Here is a 21,647-nt window from a genome sequence, read left to right on the forward strand (position 1 = left end):
AATAATTATTCCTACGTCCTCTCTCACAAGCTTACAATGTGAAAAGGCATTTTTCTATTTTCATTAAAGGTGCTTTGTTTTGGCATTACTGCACAAGAATTAAGCAGAAAAATATAAATTCCTTTATTTTCACAGTAAAAATCTGATCACAGAATAGTTTAGTTAGCATTAAGTTGTGCAACACATTTATGGCCAGAACATTTTATCTATTGCTTACTTAGAAGCTCAAAACCGACAAACCTCTGCAGCTACTTCCCAGTCTGGTCGGCCATCACTGTCCTTCAATTCCACATATGGCTTCTCATGAACTCGGTTGAGATCTTCATGAAGACCATCCAAGAGAAAAGCCAGAAGTTCTTGGGAGTCTTGTTGCTGGAACCCATTAAACCTGGGAGCATATTTTGCTATGGTCCACTATAAATATAAGAGGAATCAAACTCATTATTCACTACTCTGTAAAATTTGGAAAGAATATGTGCCAAAATTCAGTCAGAGGGATTATAAGAAGGTAAATAGTATATAGTATTTAGTCTGTCTCTATTTCAGCAAACATATTTTGGATAATCATGAAATCTTTCTACTCTTAATCTCAAAAGACAAAAAAAAAAAAAAAAAAACAAAAGCAAAAAACGTATTTTGGCCAATACTCTATCCCAGTTCAGTATCATATAAGCAAACAGTTCTTTAGGTACACAGAAGACATTTAAGACAGATAAGACTATTAAAATAGCATTTGCTCACAATGAAAGATTTCCTGTTATACTGTTTTCTTCTACAGTTAATTCTTCTGGTCTTGGTATATCCTAATTTTTATTATCAGAGGCAGAACAGCCTCGTGTTTATTTTATTTATTTATTTGTTTGTTTTTGTTTTTTTTGTGAGGAAGATGAGCCCTGGGCTAACATCTGTGCCCAACTTCCTCTACTTTATATGGGACGTCGCCACAGCATGGCTTGACAAGCAGTGCCTCGGTTGGCGCCCGGGATCGAACTCATGAACCCCGGGCTGCTGAAGCGGACCGGGTGAACTTAACCGATATGCCACCGGGCCGGTCCCTAGCCGCGTGTTTAACTGTGAGGATTTATTAACTAGCTTGCAACTTTGTGCTTGCTATTTACTGCTCTGAGCATTAGTTTCCTGAGCCATAAAATGGAGATAATAAGGCCATTTAGAAAATTAAATGAGTTAATACACATAAAGTAATTAGAATAGTGCCTGGTAAGTGGTAAGTAATCAAATTTCTAACTATTATGATTATGATTATTAATTTTTAACCTAAAAATTAGCTTTTGCCTTGTTTTTAAATCAAGATAAAAAATAATCCTAACTTCAATAAAATTCACTACATATAATATTAATGTAAAATTTGTATCCGTTAATTACATGTTTTCTTTCTGCTTTTTTTATTCTACAGATAGACCTACTTATCCTAGTAATGTTAAAAGTGTATTGAGTATTATTCATTAGATTCAGAGGTCTACCCTGCAGTTAGAATACTTCTAATAGTGAAGAACTAACAAAGAAAGGTTTACTATATATACAAGTAAGATACCTGACTAATTAGTAAAATGAATGATATCCCAAATTTAGACTGTGGCTTTGATCTTTTCCTACCCACTACATCTATAGCAATATTACACATATATTTGAACAAGTAAAAGTATTTGACATTCAATTTCTGCCTAGCGAAGGACCCAAAAACCTTAGTTAAACTAAAACTAAAAAGGTAAATATAAAAAACATGTAGAGAAAAATAATTACTTAAACAACTGCTTAGGACTTAAACACTTTCATATTATTTTAACCCGCTTACCCGAAGCTTTAATGGGGCGACGTTCTTCTGAGTTCCACTCCAAAGTTCCTGTACTAAATCCCCATAGCATTTAGCCATATGCCCCTTCATACCAATGGGATTTGTCCTAGAAGTTTGAGAGGAAAATTTGTTGCCAAGGATTCTCATAAATCACAATCACGTAGGCACAGAAAAGCCTAGCATCTATTTTCTCACATCAAAATATCTTTTTAAAACAAAAGAAGTATCCCTAGGTCCTTATTTCATACTAAATACGGCAAATAAGAAAGACTTTTCTCCCCTGGGGTGAAGAAAGAGGATAGTTAGGTGATACTGGGTTCATTTCAAAGTTATAAAAAGTTAAGAGGCTGATGACTCAAGAAAGATTACCTGTTGAGTTCATAAAGATGTCTTCCTGAGATAAAATACTGTGTCAGTGGCTGTGTGTTACTAACACACTGGATACTTGAGTTCATGAAGCATGTGTTTCCCAGATTACTCAGACCTGTGGCTCCTTTTTCTGTGGGAACTGCAACAAACAATATGAGAACCAAAGCCTAGCTGTAGTAAGATAAACAGTTACTTGTATGATGCAATGATTTTTATAACTCTTTTAACAGCTAAATGGAGCTAATATTTCTCTACCTGGTCTTTCAATGCTAAAGTAGAGGGTTTTTTATGGAGTGTCATTGGCAATCATGATAATCCATGCTCATCTATAATCTAGAAGCAGCAATGATTCTCTTTAATTGCCACAATAGTTTTTTCGAATTTAAACAGTTCTCTCCTAGTATTGTGTGTTTAAAAATATATAAATTATTTTATTGCAAGGATAGAAAGAAATCTGATGTTTTCCTGCTTCAGGAAAAAGAAACATAATAGGAAAAAGAAACATAATAGGCGGCCTAATCACTTTTGAACTAGAAAGCTAATGTTCCTAACACTTCAATAATTGAGAGGAAAAAAAACAATTTTAAGATAATCTTTTTAAATATAATACACTGGAGACTTACCCTTGTGTCTATCTATTTTACTACTGTTTGCTATAAAGGACATTTCCTCAGGCCAACTCATATCTTTGTTGCGAACTGGAAAAGACAGAGAGAGGAGTGTGTTAATTTCTTATCCATTCAAATCAGACCCACTCAATTACTTCTGTTAAAAAAAAAAAAAAGAGTTATTCCTAAATCAGAAACTGAAAAAAAATCAAGTTAATTTTAGTAATTGACTCTGAAACCATTCCAACTCTTTATATTGGGGATTTTATAGTCACTTGGTCAGAATTAATTAGTAAGCTATTCCCTCAATCACCTACCTGAAAGTAAAATTATACTCAACCATCTATAGAAATAATCAATGCTTTTAAACTTAATACATTAGAACTATTACAATTCTTTTAAAATTGTGACAACTGTCAGAATAATCTATTCATTTTAATACAAAAGCAGCTAGCAATGTTTCCATGAATCTTTTTTTTCATTGAGGTAACACTGGTTTATAACATTATATAAATTTCAGGAATCTTGATGGGAAAAGACACACTTTATGTTTTCAACGATATGTGCATGCCAGTGTGTCAACCTATGTGTGAATATACAAGTAAGCTCTGTTGTGGAGTCCAGTGTTGACGACTAATGAAAGCCTATGCCACTAACTATGCAAGAAAGTTAGTCTCTTTACTCAAACTCAAAGAGGCTGCCTGAAAATTTTAAGAAACTTGGTAAACTTATAACTAAAGGGTTTGATGGGTTTTCTTTACCATTAAGAATACATGAACAAATAACAGTTGGCAAAATTAGAAAATGGGTTATTAGTGAGTAAATAAATCTTTAAATTCTTCCCTTAAAAATCTAATATAGATGCATGCTTCCATCTTGTACCTTCAATTACCAGGTGCTGCTCATCCTGGATCTTCAAATATTCCAATCTATGATCCTCATCATCCAGAAGAGTAAGGTAATTCTATGTATGGAAGAGGAAATATTTTTGTTAATTGATTACTAAACATGAAAAAAACATGGAAATAAAAATGAATGAGAATTAAAAACGTCCTTGTAGTTACATAACTCATGGGACAGTATTTGGCATATTATAGTTGTTCAGAAATACTTATAATTTAGGTGGCAAAATGAGAGAAAAATAATGTATACTTCATAAACATATACTTTGTTTCTAAAGCAAAGTTACACAGAATTTTGGGGAGACCAGAAGAAGACTCATCACACATCAAACCAAAATTCACTGAGCTTTAGATTTTCTGAAGAGCTTACAGAAAAGAAATTTTCTTTAGCACCTAGTATGAAATTCCGTAAATGTGCTTGTGATTAAGATGGAACTTGATCACTTACTAGAGACAAAAAATGTAAAACCTAATGTCATGCAATAGAATTATATACATTTTTGTTTATGCTCACTCTGTCTAAAGTGCTCAATTAATTCATTTAATTCTCACAACTACCCTAAGAGAGAAACTATTATTTTCCACATTTACTCATGAGAAAACTGATGCAGAAAGTTAACTGACTTGCCCTTGGTTATACAACTAACAACAGCCAGGATTTAATCCCTGGCCATGTGGCTCCAGGAGCTGTGTTCTTAACTATTATACTATACTGCCTCTCAATGGTGACCAAAGGAGGATGTAAGAAAGAAGGAACTAGGGAACAGAGAACTGGGTAAAACTACTTATGATCCAATTTCAGAGTATAATCTGAAAATATATTACATATGTGAGGAAGAATATATAAGCAATTAACATCACTGCCTCTGAAGAGAGTGAAACTTAGGGGTCAGAGGATGGGAAGAAAGAATTTTCACTGTACACTTTTGTATTGTTTGAATTTTTTTTAATATGTGTATAATTTACCTTAAAACAAATTCAAAATAAACTCTACTTAGTAAAAAAACAAAAGATATTTGCTGTTACTTTATAAGATGATTATCAACTGTTATTATGGATTTCAGGTGACAAATATCTACATGTATGCATGCAGTAATTTATTTATTTATTTTTTTGCTGAGAAAGACTGGCTCTGAGCTAACATCTATTGCCAATCCTCCTCCTTTTTTTCTCCCAAAGCCCCAGTAGATAGCTGTATGTCGTAGTTGCACATCCTTCTAATTGCTGTATGTGGGACGCGGTCTCAGCATGGCCGGAAAAGTGGTGTGTCAGTGCACGCCCAGGATCCGAACCCGGGCCGCTAGCAGTGGAGCACACGCACTTAACCGCTAAGCCACGGGGCCAGCCCTGCATGCAGTAATTTACAAGTTGAAGTTTTCACTGAGATCCCAGATATGGCTTTCAGCATAACTACTGTAGACAAAAACCCCATACTCATGAAATATGGATTTAATCAGGACACTTAATCAGGACACTTCATGACTCTGAGATGCCTCTTACCTCACTATTGTAAAGCCACAGACGCATATCCTCCTCTTTGATACGCAGCCTCTGAGATAGATACTCATGAATTTCCTTGATGGTCTGCATTCGACTAAAACAGCCTGTATAGGCTAAGACCCGCTTTAATGGCGCATTCGGAGAAGGTACATTTCCTATGGTCACAGTAATCACAATAAGGAAAAAGGCAGATGTAAAAAAGAAAAAAAGCACCCCTCTCAGCAACGGGGACCATACTATTTTAGGAAATATTGATGAGAAGTGGGAATTACAGGTTTAATAATTTTATATATTAAGAAGCTTTAAAATGAAGACAGGAGACCCAAGTGTCTTAGAGTCAGTCCAAAGCCTTAACTTTGAAAGGAAGAGTAACAAAATCAAAGAGGCCCAAATAATTGGCAGTATTCGGGTCCCAAGAAGAGAGGCAAATATCAGTAATAGGCCCTGGTTTCTTGGCCCCCCTCACACTCAAAAGCAAAATCAAAACTCAGTGTAAGAATGGGGAAGATAAAATGGGACAGGATTTGAATTCCACAGAGAGATAATTGGATTCACCTGATTTACTTTCTTAAAATAAACTGTCTTTGAATTGCTAATCCCATCATTCTGTCATTAAGGGGCCCAATTACCTAACACACTGGTACAATTACACAAAAAAATTTTACTTAAAATTCTAAGCACGTGTAGACTCTACATGGCCAAACAGAGCTTTAAAATGAAGCTACGAAGCTTCCTGTGACAAAAAAATTGCCCTATTCAAAGGCAGAAGGGGGGAAAAAATCATATTGCCTGCCTGCCCAATAAGATCACAGCAGACATGACTTTGAATTCCTGAAGGGCTCAAGGTGGAAACAAAAGGAGTGGCAACAAAGGGAAAGAGTGAAGAATATATCAAGTCTAACCATATACTGTCAAGCACCACATTAACAGACGGGCCACATTTATGATGGTGGTCCCATTAGTACCATATAGCCTAGGTGTGTAGTAGGTGAAACCACCTAGGTTTCTGTAAGTATACTCTATGATGTTTGCACAATGACGAAATCACCTAATGATGCATTTCTCAGAATGTACTCCCATTGTTAAGCAACACATGACTATACTTCAAAAGAGAAGCAGGATGAAATGACAAGAGATTATGGAAATCAAAGACAGATCGCTAAAACAATCTGCTAAACCCCGGTTAACTAATCAGCCAAAAGTCCAGACAAAAGCTGTAGCTTAAACTAGTTATCTCTGCCTATGGGAGGTTATAGTTTATTGAGCAACCTGAAACAAAAATAAACAACATATCAATATAATTCATCTAGGGTACAATTAAACATTCTAGGTAGTTTTCCACCCATTCAATGGTGACTTAGCTTTTTTCCTCCCATTAAATGTGCTGGCATCATCTGCTTTTTTATTTTTATTTTTTTTGTGAGGAAGATCAGCCCTGAGCTAACATCTGACGCCAATCCTCCTTTTCCTGAGGAAGACTGGCTGTGAGCTAACATCCGTGCCCATCTTCCTCTACTTTATATGGGATGCCGCCACAGCATGGCTTCACAAGCAGTGCGTCGGTGTGCGCCCGGGATCCGAACCGGCGAACCCCAGGCCACCACAGCGGAGTGCATGCACTTAACAGCTTGTGTCACCGGGCCGGCCCCATCATCCGCTTTTTTAGAGCTTCCAAAAACAATTCACCCACTTAAAATAGGCTGAAAAATCATCTAAGACATGACTTCTGTAGCCTTGTCTGTCAAAAAGGCTACGTTTAAGTCATGGTAACTGTGGCAACGTTTGTATACCTGTCCACTTCAAAAGGACTAAAAGAGCCTAGTAAACAGCCGTCTTAAGTAGAATAATGAGAAAAATGAAAACTATGTTATGGCAGAATAAAACCCAACCATGGATAATTTTTAAACATATAGCAAAACAAATCTCTTACTATAAGCAAGCAAAAGATAATCCCTAAAAGAAAACAGAAGAGCAAATTTCTCCAATTATACATCAGAGGATTAGTTATAAGATTACAGCAAGAAAGCATATTTTTATAAACTTCAAAATGATTCATGATTGATTTCACAACTAATTAGTAAGGAATAAAATTTCAAATTAAGAACAAATTTGGAACATAATAACTACCCAGTTCTAGGATTCAGAAGCATTTGCAAGTGTAGTGTCCAAGTCAATTTCTATTGTCCTAAGCCACATAAGAAATTTATTTGAATTCTAGACAGTTTTTATAGCATAGCTCATTAAGCAGGCGGCCACTTATTACATATAATTTTGTGCTTTTGAATAGCACCAACAAATCTAGTGGAATTTACAGAAGCAGCAAAAATCTACGATCAGCACAAGAGTTACAAAGAATACTTACTAAAAGCACAACACCACATCTTGCCTCTCATGTTATCTTTCAAAGAGAATCAAACAAGGTATGTGCGATGGATGCCATGGAAGTAAGGCAAATACTTTTATTCAATGGAAAATTAAATCAAGAATGTTTCATAGAGATGCTATTTCACTGTTCCTTGATTTTGACATTTTCCCCAAAGACAAAGTTTGGTTAGGCAGAGGCCACTGCTTCGCTATAATTTTTACCAAACAATATGTATAAGAATCTCCATATATTATCTGAATATACCCTTTAAGGAAGACATAAAACTAACCTTATTCAATTTCAAAGGAGGGATGGTACTTATAGGGTTGGTTTGGGTTCACAGGTAGTTCTTGCATACTAAGTCATATTAATTATAATAACAATTTGGCATTGTTAACACAAAGTCTGAGACTTTGTGTAAATGGATAAATTCATTATTTCTGCTGAAGAAAATTTCAAACATTTGCAAGGCAAAAGCATAGAGCAAGTGCTGACCATCAATAAAATGTAACCTCATAGAGAAACGAAAGGATAACTTTTCGCATGTAATACATTAAAACGGGCACATATTTATATGTCATTTTGATAGCCTGATGTTTTTCAAAGCATCACTTTCATTTTAAAAAATATATCCTTTGCTCTGTATTATCTGTCTCTTACAAAGGCTCCTTGGACCTAGCATGAGAAATGTATCATGTTCCGTCAAAAACAAACCAAAAAGCAAACAAAAAAAGATGATATTGTCCAACAGATTACCTCTTAGAAATTTGAGTGGAGTTGAAAAGACCAGTCATTGACTGGTAGACTCTAACTTAGGTCAAGCAAATAATTTATAGTCGCTTGTTCTCAAAGAAACAAAGTTTGTAAAATCTATTTCTGTTTATTATCTTTGTATGTTTACAAACCAGAAAAGGAAACAACCCTTCCTAGTTTGCTGCTGAGATTTTGGCTCTACTCCATTTAGTCTTGCGCATGACCATAGATCTAAGCCCCACAAGTGCTTTACTGATTCTGTATGAAACCAGATGGTAATGTGTATTAGTACAGTGGCACCAGACTTTGAGCAACTTGGTTTTTATTTTTTTAAGGAAATCCATTGTATTCTTGCTGCATTCTTAAATTACCTCTTGGTAAATGCTGAGGAAACATTCTCAGGCTCATCATACCCATATTCACCCAGATGTTAGACTGCTGTGTCCGAGTGGCAGGCTGCTGTCTCAGGAAGAGAAGATATCGAGGAAACAATTCCAGCTCTGGGATTTCTGTCCTGCTATTCTTGATCACCTGTTATTTCAAAAGATATAGAGTGATCACTTTCTTCTTTTATAGAAGAAACACAACTTGTCACTTTTATTTAACTTCTGAGATTTATTTTTAAATGTCCAATGTCCAATAGGTTCACTACCTAAATTTCAGTTGGATTACAGAAAATCATAGATTAAAATTACTTGAGTTTATATACTCTTAGCCTCCTGCTCCTAAATCTATCTTCCAAGATTAGAACTCCTGGTAGGTATTTTCTCCCCTTTCATTTAAAAGCAAGTAACATCAAAATTAAGGGAAAAAATCTTAAATATTATCTACAATTCTACTACGCTCACACTATAACTCTTTTCACTTTTACATATTTCATATATATAAATGATAGTCTTTTTTTTTTTAATTTTTATTTATTTATTTTTTCCCCCCAAAGCCCCAGTAGATAGTTGTATGTCATAGCTGCACATCCTTCTAGTTGCTGCATGTGGGACACAGCCTCAGCATGGCCGGAGAAGTGGTGCGTTGGTGCGCGCCCGGGATCCGAACCCGGGCCGCCAGCAGCGGAGCGCGCACACCTAACCACTAAGCCACGGGGCTGGCCCAATGACAGTCTTTTCAAAGGACAAATTCTTAGGACTGGAGTTACAAGTCAAAAAGTATGGAAGTTTTCATGTCACTAACTGTATAAGTCATATTGCCACCCAAAGTGTAGCAATTTGCAATATTCCCAGAAATTTATGAATGTACTACTCTCATAAAACCTTATCATTGGACATCATTTAAAAACACCCTATTTCTTTAATACATATACAAAGTATTATAAATTTGCTTAAAAGTTTATTTCTTGGGGCCGGCCTGGTGGCGTAATGGTTAGGTTCGCGCACTCTGAGCTTCCGACCTAACCTAAAAAAAAAAAAAAAGTTATTTCTTGTATTAGTAGTGAGGACAAAAATGTTTCCATACAAAAATTTACTATCTATGGTTCTATGTAACTGGTCTGTTCATATATTTTTTGTCTATGACTAAAACAATTGTATTGGATGTAGAAAACTGGGAGTCATATTGTTGAAACAGGATTTTTCAGTAACCCCCTCCAACAACCTGCCTGCCAGCCCAAAGACACATGAAAACATTTCATTATCAAAACAGTGCTTTAAGAGTTTTAAAAGTAGCACATAATCAATTTAGTATTCCAAAAGGAGAGCAAGGTTAACACTCAAACTCTTCAAAACATAAAATGTTAAAGAGCCTTCAATAGTTGCAAGTGATCAGGCTTTATTTTATTTCTCTTTGCCCTAGTAACTGTCTTCTGTAACAGCGTGGTTTTTTCTTTTTTCTTTTTTTTTGTGAGGAAGATTAGCCATGAGCTAACATCTGTTGTCCATCCTCCTCTTTTTGCTGAGGAAGATTGGCCCTGGACTAACATCCGTGCTCATTTTCCTCTACTTTACATGTGGGATGCCTGCCACAGCTTGATAAGTGGTGCACAGGTCCGTGCCCTGGATCTGAACCTGTGAACCCCAGGCTGCCAAAGTGGAGTGTGTGAACTTAACTGCTACACCACCAGGCCAGTCCCTATAACAGAGCAATTTTTAATATCAAGAAGGGGCAGTAAAGAACCAAATAAAAATAACACTACAAACCAAACCTTTAGGATTATTTCTTAAAAGTATTCTGCACATTCTGATACACTACAGTATGGCACTCAGAAAGCTCCATTTGGGAGTTTTTCAACTCCTATTTAAATGGTAAGCAGTAAAAAGAGCTCTCCTGACACTCTCCTCTAAGACCACTGGAAGAAAAGAAAGTCTGGACATCCACCCTTCCCACCCTTCTAGGTAGACACTGACAGCTGCAAAACCAACTGTAATTTTTTATGATTTCAGTTTAAGTGATTTGGGGAAAGATTAATAATTTAGCATCTGTAGTTGTCAGGCCACATAAAAACATACCTTTGGCAGAATTTGAACTAATAATGAAGTAGTTTTTATAATATGCATCTTGCTTTCCAAGATACATACATAAACACATATTTATTTACATTTTAATTATTCTCATCTATAAACTTGTTAATTTCAATGACAACCAGCAAAAAATACATGTAATTCCATTTACAGGAATATACCTTAAAGAGATTATCATACATGTTTGGAAAGAGAATGTGCACCAGAAAATTGTTTTAAACAACTACAAGCTAGAGGCAAACTAAATGCCCATCAGTAAGTGATTGGTTAATAAATTATGATTTATGTACACACGTATGTGTATGTGTATGCAATGTATAAAAAGGAACACTATGCAATTATTAAAAATAATGGTATAGATCTAAATTTATTAACCTAGAAAGATATCCATAGCATCTATACTAGATTGAAAACAGCAGATCACAAAATATCAGGTATAACATGATTCAATTTCATAAAATTATCCATATATATCTATATATGTTTATGAATAGGCACAGAGGAATGTTTGAAAAGATGCACTCCAAAATGTTAATAGTGTTATCTCTTAAGTAGCAGGATATGGCATGATTTTTATTTTCTTCTCTGTTTTTTCTATATTGCTTAATCTATCATCGGGCATGTACAACATGTGCAAATTAAATACAGCTATTTCTTTAAAAATGGTATGATTTATGTAAAGTAAGAGGGTGAAAGCATTCATTTTTAACCTTGCCAGGCAAATATATTTAGTATTCTCTAACTGGGAACACCATATTTTAAATGTTTTCGTAGCACTTTTTCCTGAAATCAGGAAAGTTTATCATATTTAGAGCTGAAAAAATACTGTCAAGCCAGCAAAATGAAGCTTTAATCTAGTAAAATTACAGCTTACTAATACTTGTCTGACATCAATGTAAAACACATGACCTTTTTGTGAGACTCTGAAAAAACCCATTTAATAATTATAATAATGATGATGATAGCAGCAATAGTCAACATTTACTGACCAGTCACTATAAATAAGATGCTGTGCTAATCGTACGTACTATTTAATTATTAAAACAACTCTAATGAGGTAGATATTACTGTTATCTCTATTTTACAGATGAGGAAACTAAGACTTAGAGATTAGAACTCTGGAAATCTGAATCCAGGCAGGCTCTAATACATCAAACTATATATATCAAACACAATTATCACTATTGTTTCCCTACAGATATGGAATATTAAAATAGAGCAGCGGGCTGGCCCCATGGCTTAGCGGTTAAGTGCGTGTGCTCCGCTACTGGTGGCCCGGGTTCGTATCCTGGGCGCACACTGATGCATCGCTTCTCCGGCCATGCTGAGGCCGCGTCCCACATACAGCAACTAGAAGGATGTGCAACTATGACATACAACTATCTACTGGGGCTTTGGGGAAAAAAAGGAGGAGGACTGGCAATAGATGTTAGCTCAGAGCTGGTCTTCCTCAGCAAAAAGGGGAGGATTAGCACGGATGTTAGCTCAGGGCTGATCTTCCTCACACAAAAAATAAATAAATAAAAAAAAATAAAATAGAGCAGGAAAGTCTCAGGAATTAAGCGACTAACTCAAGGACCACCCCAATAAAGAAAGAATAATATAATATATATGTATATGTATCTATGTATATTCATATTTATACATATCTATCTAGGAGTCCTGATGTCAAACACAGTAGGAACCTTTTGGAGCCAACAAACAGAAACCCTAAATTCCTGATTCCAACTTAAACATAATTTTTAATAAACATAATTATTAACAACTCAAATGTCAAAATTACAGACTAAGGCTTCATAGCAGACTTTTACTCTTTTTGGAAGTGATCAAACTTACTATATCTCATCTACGCCAAACCTTCCTAGTGTAAGAAAGTTCTAGTTTGGATATTACATAAGGGAGAATGTTTCTTGATATACCAAAAGAATCTTCTTATAAAGTATTTTACTGCATCGACAATGTAAAGAGTATTCAGGGTAATGAGTCCTGCTGTTTACTGTATAAGCACAACAAATGATGCATAGTTAACTCTCTAATATTTTGATATTACATGCTCTAGGTCCTTTAAATTATTTTAGAGCATTTTACTTATGCTCTAAATGACTCATCCTAATAATGGCAACAATCAGAATTCACTAACTTGGAATTCCTGTTATCATATGTTATGATCTTTTATATGTCTCTCTTTCAAAAAGACAAATCACACAAATCCACCAGCAGGTACAAGATGAACCCAATCCCTAACTGGATGTCTGGGAATAACTGTTTCAGAAGTAACCTCTGGGCCGGCCCCATGGCTTAGCGGTTGGGTGCTCGCGCTCCGCTGCTGGCGGCCTGGGTTTGGATCCCGGGTGCGCACCGACGCACCGCTTCTCCGGCCATGCTGAGGCCGTATCCCACGTGCAGAGACTGGAAGGATGTGCAGCTATGACATACAGCTGTCTACTGGGGCTTTGGGGGAAAAGGTAAATAAATAAAAAAAAAAAAATTATAAAAAAAAAAAAGAAGTAACCTCTGCACCACTTCCCCTACATTCACTGAACTTTTTGGCACTGGCTCTCAGACTTCTGCTCCAGCCTAAGTCCTGCATTATCCTAACGTCTGCATTTATGTGGATGACTGACTTAATAGCCTAGCCTCATAATTCCTTGACTTTATTTAGTCCAGTGACTATTCCCTTCACTCCATATAAGCCACCCACTCCCACAGGCACATCATTGTATGGCTGGTACACAATACAGTGCTCAACAAATGTATGAATAAATGAATGAACGTGAAAGAACCTAAAAGCTGTTCAACTAATGTGAACAGGTACTGAATACTCCTGTTATCATAGGTAAGAACTAATCTGTGGATAGTGAGGTTCATATAGAAAAGTAATAGAAGACCCCATCTACGACTGCTCCTTATATAAGGCATTATTGGCTATACTTACAGGTCTAGGTAGGGCCAGGTTTGCTCCATACCAATGATAAAGTGCTCTCCACACAGGTTCTGGGACCATTTCATAATCTCTTCCATGGATCAGCTGTGGGGTTCGTTTTAATCGTCCTCCTTCTAGTGTTAATGATGTGGCCTTAGAAAGAATGGAATGTAAATGTTGATTTTTAATATTACAGTGTCTTGTGTTTTAACAAAACCTAGACACAGGAAAACAGATACATATGTCACTACTCAGTTTCATGTTACTGGAAGAAAATGAACTTTCTAAAAAGAGATTTTTATTTTTAATTTTCAAAATAAACTAAGAAAGGGAATTCATGGCAAATCATTTGAAAAAAATCACTGGGGCATTTGGAAATAATAAGATTGGTTTTCACAGATTTCTTTCAAACAATAAAAAATATTATTTTGGAAAAAAAAAATTCCATATACATATGAAACCACATTTTCACAGTAGCCATCCTAAGTCAAAACAGCATTTCCAAGGATCACCACACTGTTTCTATATGAGAACTAAATCATAAAATATTCTCACAGAAATGAGATTTCCATCCACAACAGGTCCCCCACTAATGTTCTGCTGTGTGCTAAAACCTCTAGGATGAAATTTATTAGCAACTTGAAAGAGAATGGTTTTAAGTAGATGTCAAATTACTTACCTTTACTGGTTCTTGAGTTACTAGTGGCTGGTTATCAATAGCCCCCGGTTTCTGAGGATTGAGGTGCAACAAAATATTCCCATTGGCTCCTAGCATACACTGGTTGTTATTGTCAGAAGTGTTATGTTGTCGAGCAAAGCATATATCTGCCCCTGGTGTGGCAGAATACAGAAAGCCTGTAAGGAAAAAGAGGATGGAATCTCTTTATTTTTAGTTATTATACATAAATAGGCTTAAAGATAGGAACTCAATGTCCACTATTACGTTAATGTTATTATTCTGTTGGCATGTTAGTACACTGTAGATTCTGATAAATATGTAGAAGATAAGAAATACAGATGTATTTCTTTCTGGACAATACCTAGCCTAATGCTAGGTAGGATAAAAGCTTTAAAAATTATTACCAAATGAACATTTGGCCAGCCTCCTAGAATATCTAATAATTCCCAACAAGAATTATACGTCCTCTGATAGGAAAGGAAAAAGTATGGCCAAGTAGCTGGGATCTCACATAGTCTCCCTTAATTCTTCTCTTCCACCTGCAAACACATTCCTAATGTTCTTGGTAGATACTGGTGATAAGTCTCTAAACCAAAGGGAAGGAGCTAAAATAAGAACTCCAACAGAGGAGTGCCTAGTGGGGTAGAAACTGTTCCCTAATTAATCTATTTGAAAGGAAGGCATGGGCCGGCCCCGTGGCTTGGTGGTTAAGTGAGCGCGCTCCACTGCTGGCGACCCGGGTTCGGATCCCGGGCTCGCACCGACGTGCTGCTTCTCTGGCCATGCTGAGGCCGCGTCCCACATACAGCAACTAGAAGGATGTGCAGCTATGACATACAACTATCTACTGGGGCTTTGGGGGGAAAAAATAAATAAATAAAATCTTTAAAAAAAAAAAAAAAAGAAAGGAAGGCATGAACGTTACAATAGAAAAATACACATAGGAGCCGGCCCAGTGGCGCAAGGGGTTAAGTGCGCGCGCTCCGCTGCAGCCGCCCGGGGTTCGCCGGTTCGGATCCCGGGCGCGCACCGATACATTGCTTGGAAAGCCATGCTGTAGCGGCGTCCCATATAAAGTGGAGGAAGATGGGCACGGATGTTAGCCCAGGGCCAGTCTTCCTTGGCAAAAAAAGAGGAGGATTGGCAAAGGTTAGCACAGGGCTGATTTCCTCACAAAAAAGAAAAGAAAAAGAAAAATACACATAGAAAAATGATTAATGATGAGTTAAGAGTTGTGAACCTCAATGGTATTTTAACCTATTTCAACACTCAACTACGTGTCAGTCTCAAGTAAACATTCTAGCCATCAGTTACTTTGAACCTTCTATCTGTGGCACTGTTCAGCCTGTGGATAACACAGGTTATAGAGTGAGCACATATCAATAAGGACCTTAGAGAGGGAGAAGAAATAATCTTGGCGTTAAAGCCAATCAGGAGAGAACTTCTGGGACTACTAAGTGATCTTTGTAATGTCAGATGGGGAATGAGAAGCAGTAGATTCTACAAAGAGCTTTGCAGAAAAAATACTATCTCTGTCCAATTTGCCTATTCCCTCCACAGAAAAGGAGAAAAGATCTCAAAAATGAAAGAACAGAGTAAGATGGAGAGTCCTGCTACTGTATCAGCCAAATAATAGGGATCAATTTAATTCAGATGGGCCACAAAAACACCAAAGCATCTTCCCCATAAGTGTAGAACAACTAAGTTTTAGGCAGGTACCAAGGACTAAAGAGAATTATGGGAAGCATTTTGAATTCTTTCTCAATATTATAACAAAATAATCCTCAAATTCCGGCCCAAAATGTATGTAGAATCTGATATGAGGGTGCATTTAATTCAAAGAAGTTATGCTTATGGTTAGAGAGAGGCATTGAGATGGGAATTTAGATTTTCTCAAAAACTGTCTTCCCAAATCTAAATCTATTGACAAAATAGTTTATTCGCAATATGGAGAGATGTAGCTTATTCAATGAAAACAGTGAAAATATTTTCAAATTGAGAGATTAATGAAGTAGAATATAGAAAAGATTCTTTTTGTAAAGGTACTAATACATTCAAGATTCTTATAATTGACCATTTCATTAAAACTCATTTCTGTGAATGGGAGCCTGATGCTCAATGTCTTACCAAGCACACTCTCTGACAAAATATACTCCTTTATGAACTGATCCTGACTAAACCTCATGGGAAACAAGTCATACTTACTGCTGCCAGCAGTTTCGGAGGCTTCAGATGCAGTAGAAATGTTGTCCGAAAATTTCTCTTCTGTGGGGTTCACATAACTGAGACTGCCTCCTCCGATTCTATCTTCACTCTGCTCTACAGGATGTACTGGTGTTCCAAATGAATATTTTCCTCCATTCAGAACAGATGATGGCTCAATTACAACAGGGCTGGCATCCTAAAAATCATGAAGTCAGAGATTAAGAGGTAAAATTTAATAATCTGACAACTACGCAGCCTTCAAAAATGAATTCCCAAATTATCTATTGTGGAAATAATAGATCCTCTTGTGGTGGGCTACAGACATTTAAAAACATTTTAATGTATAATTAAATTTTTATTTCTTCAAAGGGGAAGAGTATGTATAACTAAATTGGTAAAGTAGACTGGGAACAGACTGCGAAGGACTCTGTGCCACATAAAGGCTTTTTTTTGATACTAAAAAATTAAATAGAGGGAAGGACTCTGTGCCACATAAAGTAATTTAGGTTTTATTCTGTTGAAAACTGGAAACCATGGAAAGCCTTTTTTTTTTTTTTTTTTGGTGAGGAAGATCAGCTCTGAGCTAACATCTGCCAATCCTCTTCTTTTTTTATTTTTTATTTTTTTTGCTGAGGAAGACTGGCCCTGGGCTAACATCCTATCTTCCTCCACTTTATATGGGATGCCGCCACAGCATGGCTTGACAAGCAGTGCGTCGGTGCACGCCCGGCATCTGAACTGGCAAACCCCGGGCCACCACAGCGAAGCTTGCGCACTTAACCGCTTGCGCCACTGGGCCGGCCCTGGAGGGCTTTTTTTTGATACTAAAAAATTAAATAGAGGGCTGGCCCTGTGGCCTAGTGGTTAAGTTCGGCGTGCCCCGCTTCAGCGGCCTGGGGTTCATGGGTTCGGTTCCTGGGTGTGGACCTATACCACTTTTTGGCAGCCATGCTATGGTGGTGACCCACATACAAAATAGAGGAAGATTGGCACAGATGTTAGCTTAGGGCTAATCTTCCTCAAGTAAAAAAAGAAGAAGATTGGCAACAGATGTTAGCTCAGGGCAAATCTTTCTCAGCCAAAAAAAAAAAAAAGAAAATTAAATAATATTTATTCATTTTATTACTAAAGATTACATTGTCACTGTAGAAAATATAGAAAAATATGAAGAAAATATTACAAGTACTCAAATTCCATCATTTAGCCTTAACTATAGTTGACATTTTGATGTGTTTCCTTTATTTCTTGTGACTGAAGATATATATGTATATATAAAAAACAAGTAGCATGGAGTATACACAGTCATGTGCTGCAAAATGTTGTTTTGGTCAACAACAGACTGAATACACGATGGTGAACCCATAAGATTAGTACCATATAGCCTATGTGTGTAGTAAGCTATACCATCTAGGTTTGTGTGTGAACAAAACTGGGACCCCTCTCCCTGGTCTAACAAGCAAATCTAACAAGGGAGCAGCATAGGCTTCAAGTCAGAACAACAAGAATCCGTGCTGTACTGTGAAGCAGCCACGTACGCTTCATAAGCCTGTGTCTAAATGACCTTGCAACCCCTACCTCACGACTGACGACACCAGCAGGATGAATCAGCAACAGGAAGAGATAATGGGTCCCTCACTCTCACATTTCCCAACTATGTTTCTTAGAGATTAAGGGAAAAGTGACGACCCTGGTCCTTGCCTCCTTCCTCACATAGATAACACCAATATTACAAGCATTGTTTGACACGCAACCAAAAGTTCTTGTTCATGGTAACTTTCAAGTATGTGACTATTAGATGTGAAAGCCCTTTCTTGTACGTAAACTGCTTTGTTAAACAGTATATAAACTACACTCAGATCTGTAGACTCAGAGCAGTTCCTTAGAATACTCTGTTGGACTGTTTCCCAGGATTCGAATTCCTCACTTCAATTATCAAATAAACTCCTTAATTAACCTTTACCCAGACTCTTTATTTCAGCCGACACTCTAAGTACACTCGATGTTCACACAACAGTGAAATCTACTAACGATGCATTTCTCAGAATGTATGCTGGTCGTTAAGTGACACATCTGTAGTTAGAACTAGGGGCAGGGTTCTGACTTACCAGCTATGTGACTTTTCACAATAAGTAAACTTCTAAGCCTCTGTTTCTTCACGGATAAAAAGTAGGTTAATATTAGTATCTACCCCAGAGTTACTGTGAAGATTATATGAGCAACACATATAAAGTGCCTGGTATTTAGTAAATGTGAACTACCATTCTGGTTGTTGTTAAATAGATATCACATTTTAAACACAGCATAGTGTTTCTTTTTCTTTTACTTATTATATTGACAGGATTTTTCTGTGAGAGGCTTTTAAACAGGGGAATAGCATAATTCAGTTTTTGCTTTAAAAATAACTCTAGAGTGTAGAAAGGACTGGAGGCAGAAATTAAAAATTGAGACACAAGTTAGAAGACTCCTATAATAATTCAGGCAAGAGAATATGAGGTACTAAACCATAGACTAGATCCAAAAATAAGGAGATGGAGAGAAAAGCATGGATTTAGGAGATGTAGGAGGTGAAAAAATTTGACAACTATTTGTATATGAAAGAGGGGTAAAGATAATTCCAAGGTAGGTGCTGGCTTAGAAGACTAGATGGGAGTTGACACCTTTATAAGATAAGGTATATGGGTGCATGGGATCGTTTTGGGAATGAGCTTATTCTGAATATTCTGGTTTGAGATACCTGGACTTTTGAGTCTAGTGCTCAGGACAGAGAAAGAGGCTGGATATAAAAATTGGGGGCTCAATAGACTTCCTGAAGCACAAGAAAATGGTATATGTAGAATAAGGAGAGAACAATATTTATAGGATAGGTAGTAGAAGAATCTGGGAAGGACAATGAGTCTGAATGATCAGAGAAAAATCAGATGTTTGTGGAGTACCAGAAGCAGAGACTGCTAGCATAGAACTATTTTCTACTAAGTTTAGCAGCAAAAAAAATAGAGGTAAGACTTGAGGAGATACAGGAGGGAAGGTATGAGAATGTGTACCGGTGAGTGTTTTAAAAAGATCAGGAATTTGTAACTGAGAGGGTAAAGAGAAAGACTAAAGGGATTAACCAGTGGAAAAAGATCCCATAGGCATCTGAGAAGACAGACAATAGCATGGGTAGAAGAACTCAAGTGGCATTCAATAAACACCGATGTGAATTTTAGTAGATAAAACTGATCAATGGATGTGAGTCTTGAAGGCACTGCTTATAAGGTAACTAACTGAAACCCAAGAAAAACATCAAATTTGAAAGACTAATTCCAAGCCACAGCATAGTAACAGCATAGTGGATGCTTTCGTTTCTTTTAATGCAATTATAACATCCCTAATTTTAGCCAAAATAGGGAGACATTGTATCAACATTTTATTAGACGTCTCCTCTTTGATCTGTAAGGCAGGTGAATACTATCAATTTGTAGCTCCTTCTGAAACCAGTTCTCAAGAAATTCCAGTGCCTCTAATTGAAAGAGTGGCAAAAAGAATGACAATAAAACCTAGATTTCTTTCCACATACCAATTAACTTTGTCAGATCAAAAATTTTAAAACAGCCAAGATAGCCTTATTGTTAAAACTTCAAACAATTCAGAGGCACAGAGATTCACATTCTTTACTACAGATCCAGATGTTAGCATCTTCTGTCAATTACTAACTTTCTTAAAGTATGGTAAAGGTACTAGACTATTTGGGGCATTAAATAACCCTAGTTCACAATGATAAGGTTATTCCCTATTCACATCTCTTTCAATCCTCTGATTACTTCAAGGAAGGGGTCTTAGTTTGGTACTAATGTGCTAATCTAATACTTGATATGCTAATCTAACAGTTGATAATTTCTCTTTTTAACAGAGAACAGGCCTCAATATCAGTCTTCAAAAAGCGACACTATTTAGATGCAATTTAATAATATATTTTATTTTCATTGAATTTATTTTTATTTTTACTTTCTATTTCTGGAATGTGACACAGATTTTCTGCTTAAGATAGTGATATAAAGTTTCCTTTTAAAATACATTTATTTACATAAAAACGGTAAAGTTATTTATATTGACATATTAAGCAAATAACAGTATGGGCATTATATGGCAAAAAATGGTGACCACAGTACACAAATGACTAAAAACTGGGAATCTACATTAGATACAAATTTTGGGTCATCAGTATTTTAAATTGGACTATCCGCCAATGAGGTCAAAATTGTGTCGACAACAGAACAATAGAACCAAACTGACCTACAGCCAAAAGTAGAAATGTAAATTAGACCTGAGTAGTTAATATTATTAATCATATGTTTAGACTTCAGTCTGTGAATTTCATAGCAATTTCTTAAAGATAATATTGATCTTCTTACAGCTTTTCTGATATTGAGTCCACACCAACAAAAATGCATTAAATTTAAATTAGGTTTCAAAAGAAAGTTGTCAGTAAATAAAAATGATGTACTATTTAAATCAATTAAACCCTTTTCTTCAATTATGCTTTCTGGTCTGGAGTAGAGCACAGCCTTTTTTTTTAAAGCTCTCTATGTGATTCTACTATGCAGTCAGACTTGATAACCATTGTCCTAGTGAGGATTATAATCTCATACTTTTGTTTTCATAATGTGCTCCAAATGCTGAGAGTATAGTAACTGATTTCTTATTAAATCTATTACTTGCTCTGGAATTTGCTTTTCAGAAAAAGATTCAGATCTTAATGAGATTTTGGGTCATTTCCATCTTGCATATAAAGCTGGAGTAAGACAGATAGCATAGCTATTTTGAAAGAATGACTTTCTGAAAATTTAAAGTCTTCTCCAAGGTCACTTTGTTATCCTCCAGAAAGTCACTATTCTTGCTGTAAGTGTTCTTCAACTTAAATGATGTCTGCATACCTATCATATGGTTGACAGGCAACTCCTTTTTAAATTTATATTCACTTCTCTATTCCATTTATACTAGGTTTATATATGCATTATAAGTTACTTTTTAAAAATTTGTAAAAATATTTTGGGGAAGATTAGGTCTCCTTAATCCTACT

The 21,647-nt window shown here is 36.2% G+C and overlaps 1 protein-coding gene across 2 annotated transcripts in view; it reads right to left on the reverse strand.

The window, feature by feature from the left end:
• The window catches only part of USP32 (ubiquitin specific peptidase 32), a 230,091-nt gene that overhangs the window by 27,458 nt on the left and 180,986 nt on the right, over positions 1-21,647 (reverse strand). Inside the window, exons 13-22 of one of the 2 annotated variants that reach the window (XM_004434819.3) lie at positions 16,589-16,784; positions 14,384-14,559; positions 13,717-13,857; positions 8,724-8,841; positions 5,193-5,347; positions 3,673-3,754; positions 2,806-2,880; positions 2,183-2,321; positions 1,814-1,919; positions 241-414 (exon numbers count right to left, since the gene is read on the reverse strand). In XM_004434819.3, coding sequence (XP_004434876.1) covers positions 241-414; positions 1,814-1,919; positions 2,183-2,321; positions 2,806-2,880; positions 3,673-3,754; positions 5,193-5,347; positions 8,724-8,841; positions 13,717-13,857; positions 14,384-14,559; positions 16,589-16,784 — 1,362 coding nt within the window. Of the gene's footprint in view, positions 1-240; positions 415-1,813; positions 1,920-2,182; positions 2,322-2,805; positions 2,881-3,672; positions 3,755-5,192; positions 5,348-8,681; positions 8,842-13,716; positions 13,858-14,383; positions 14,560-16,588; positions 16,785-21,647 lie in introns of both variants that reach the window. The other variant, XM_014790920.2, reaches the window with a different exon arrangement.

This window comes from Ceratotherium simum, chromosome 16 (genome assembly GCF_057802395.1).
Source record: "Ceratotherium simum simum isolate JZ-2026a chromosome 16, ASM5780239v1, whole genome shotgun sequence".
Lineage (NCBI taxonomy): Eukaryota > Metazoa > Chordata > Mammalia > Perissodactyla > Rhinocerotidae > Ceratotherium > Ceratotherium simum.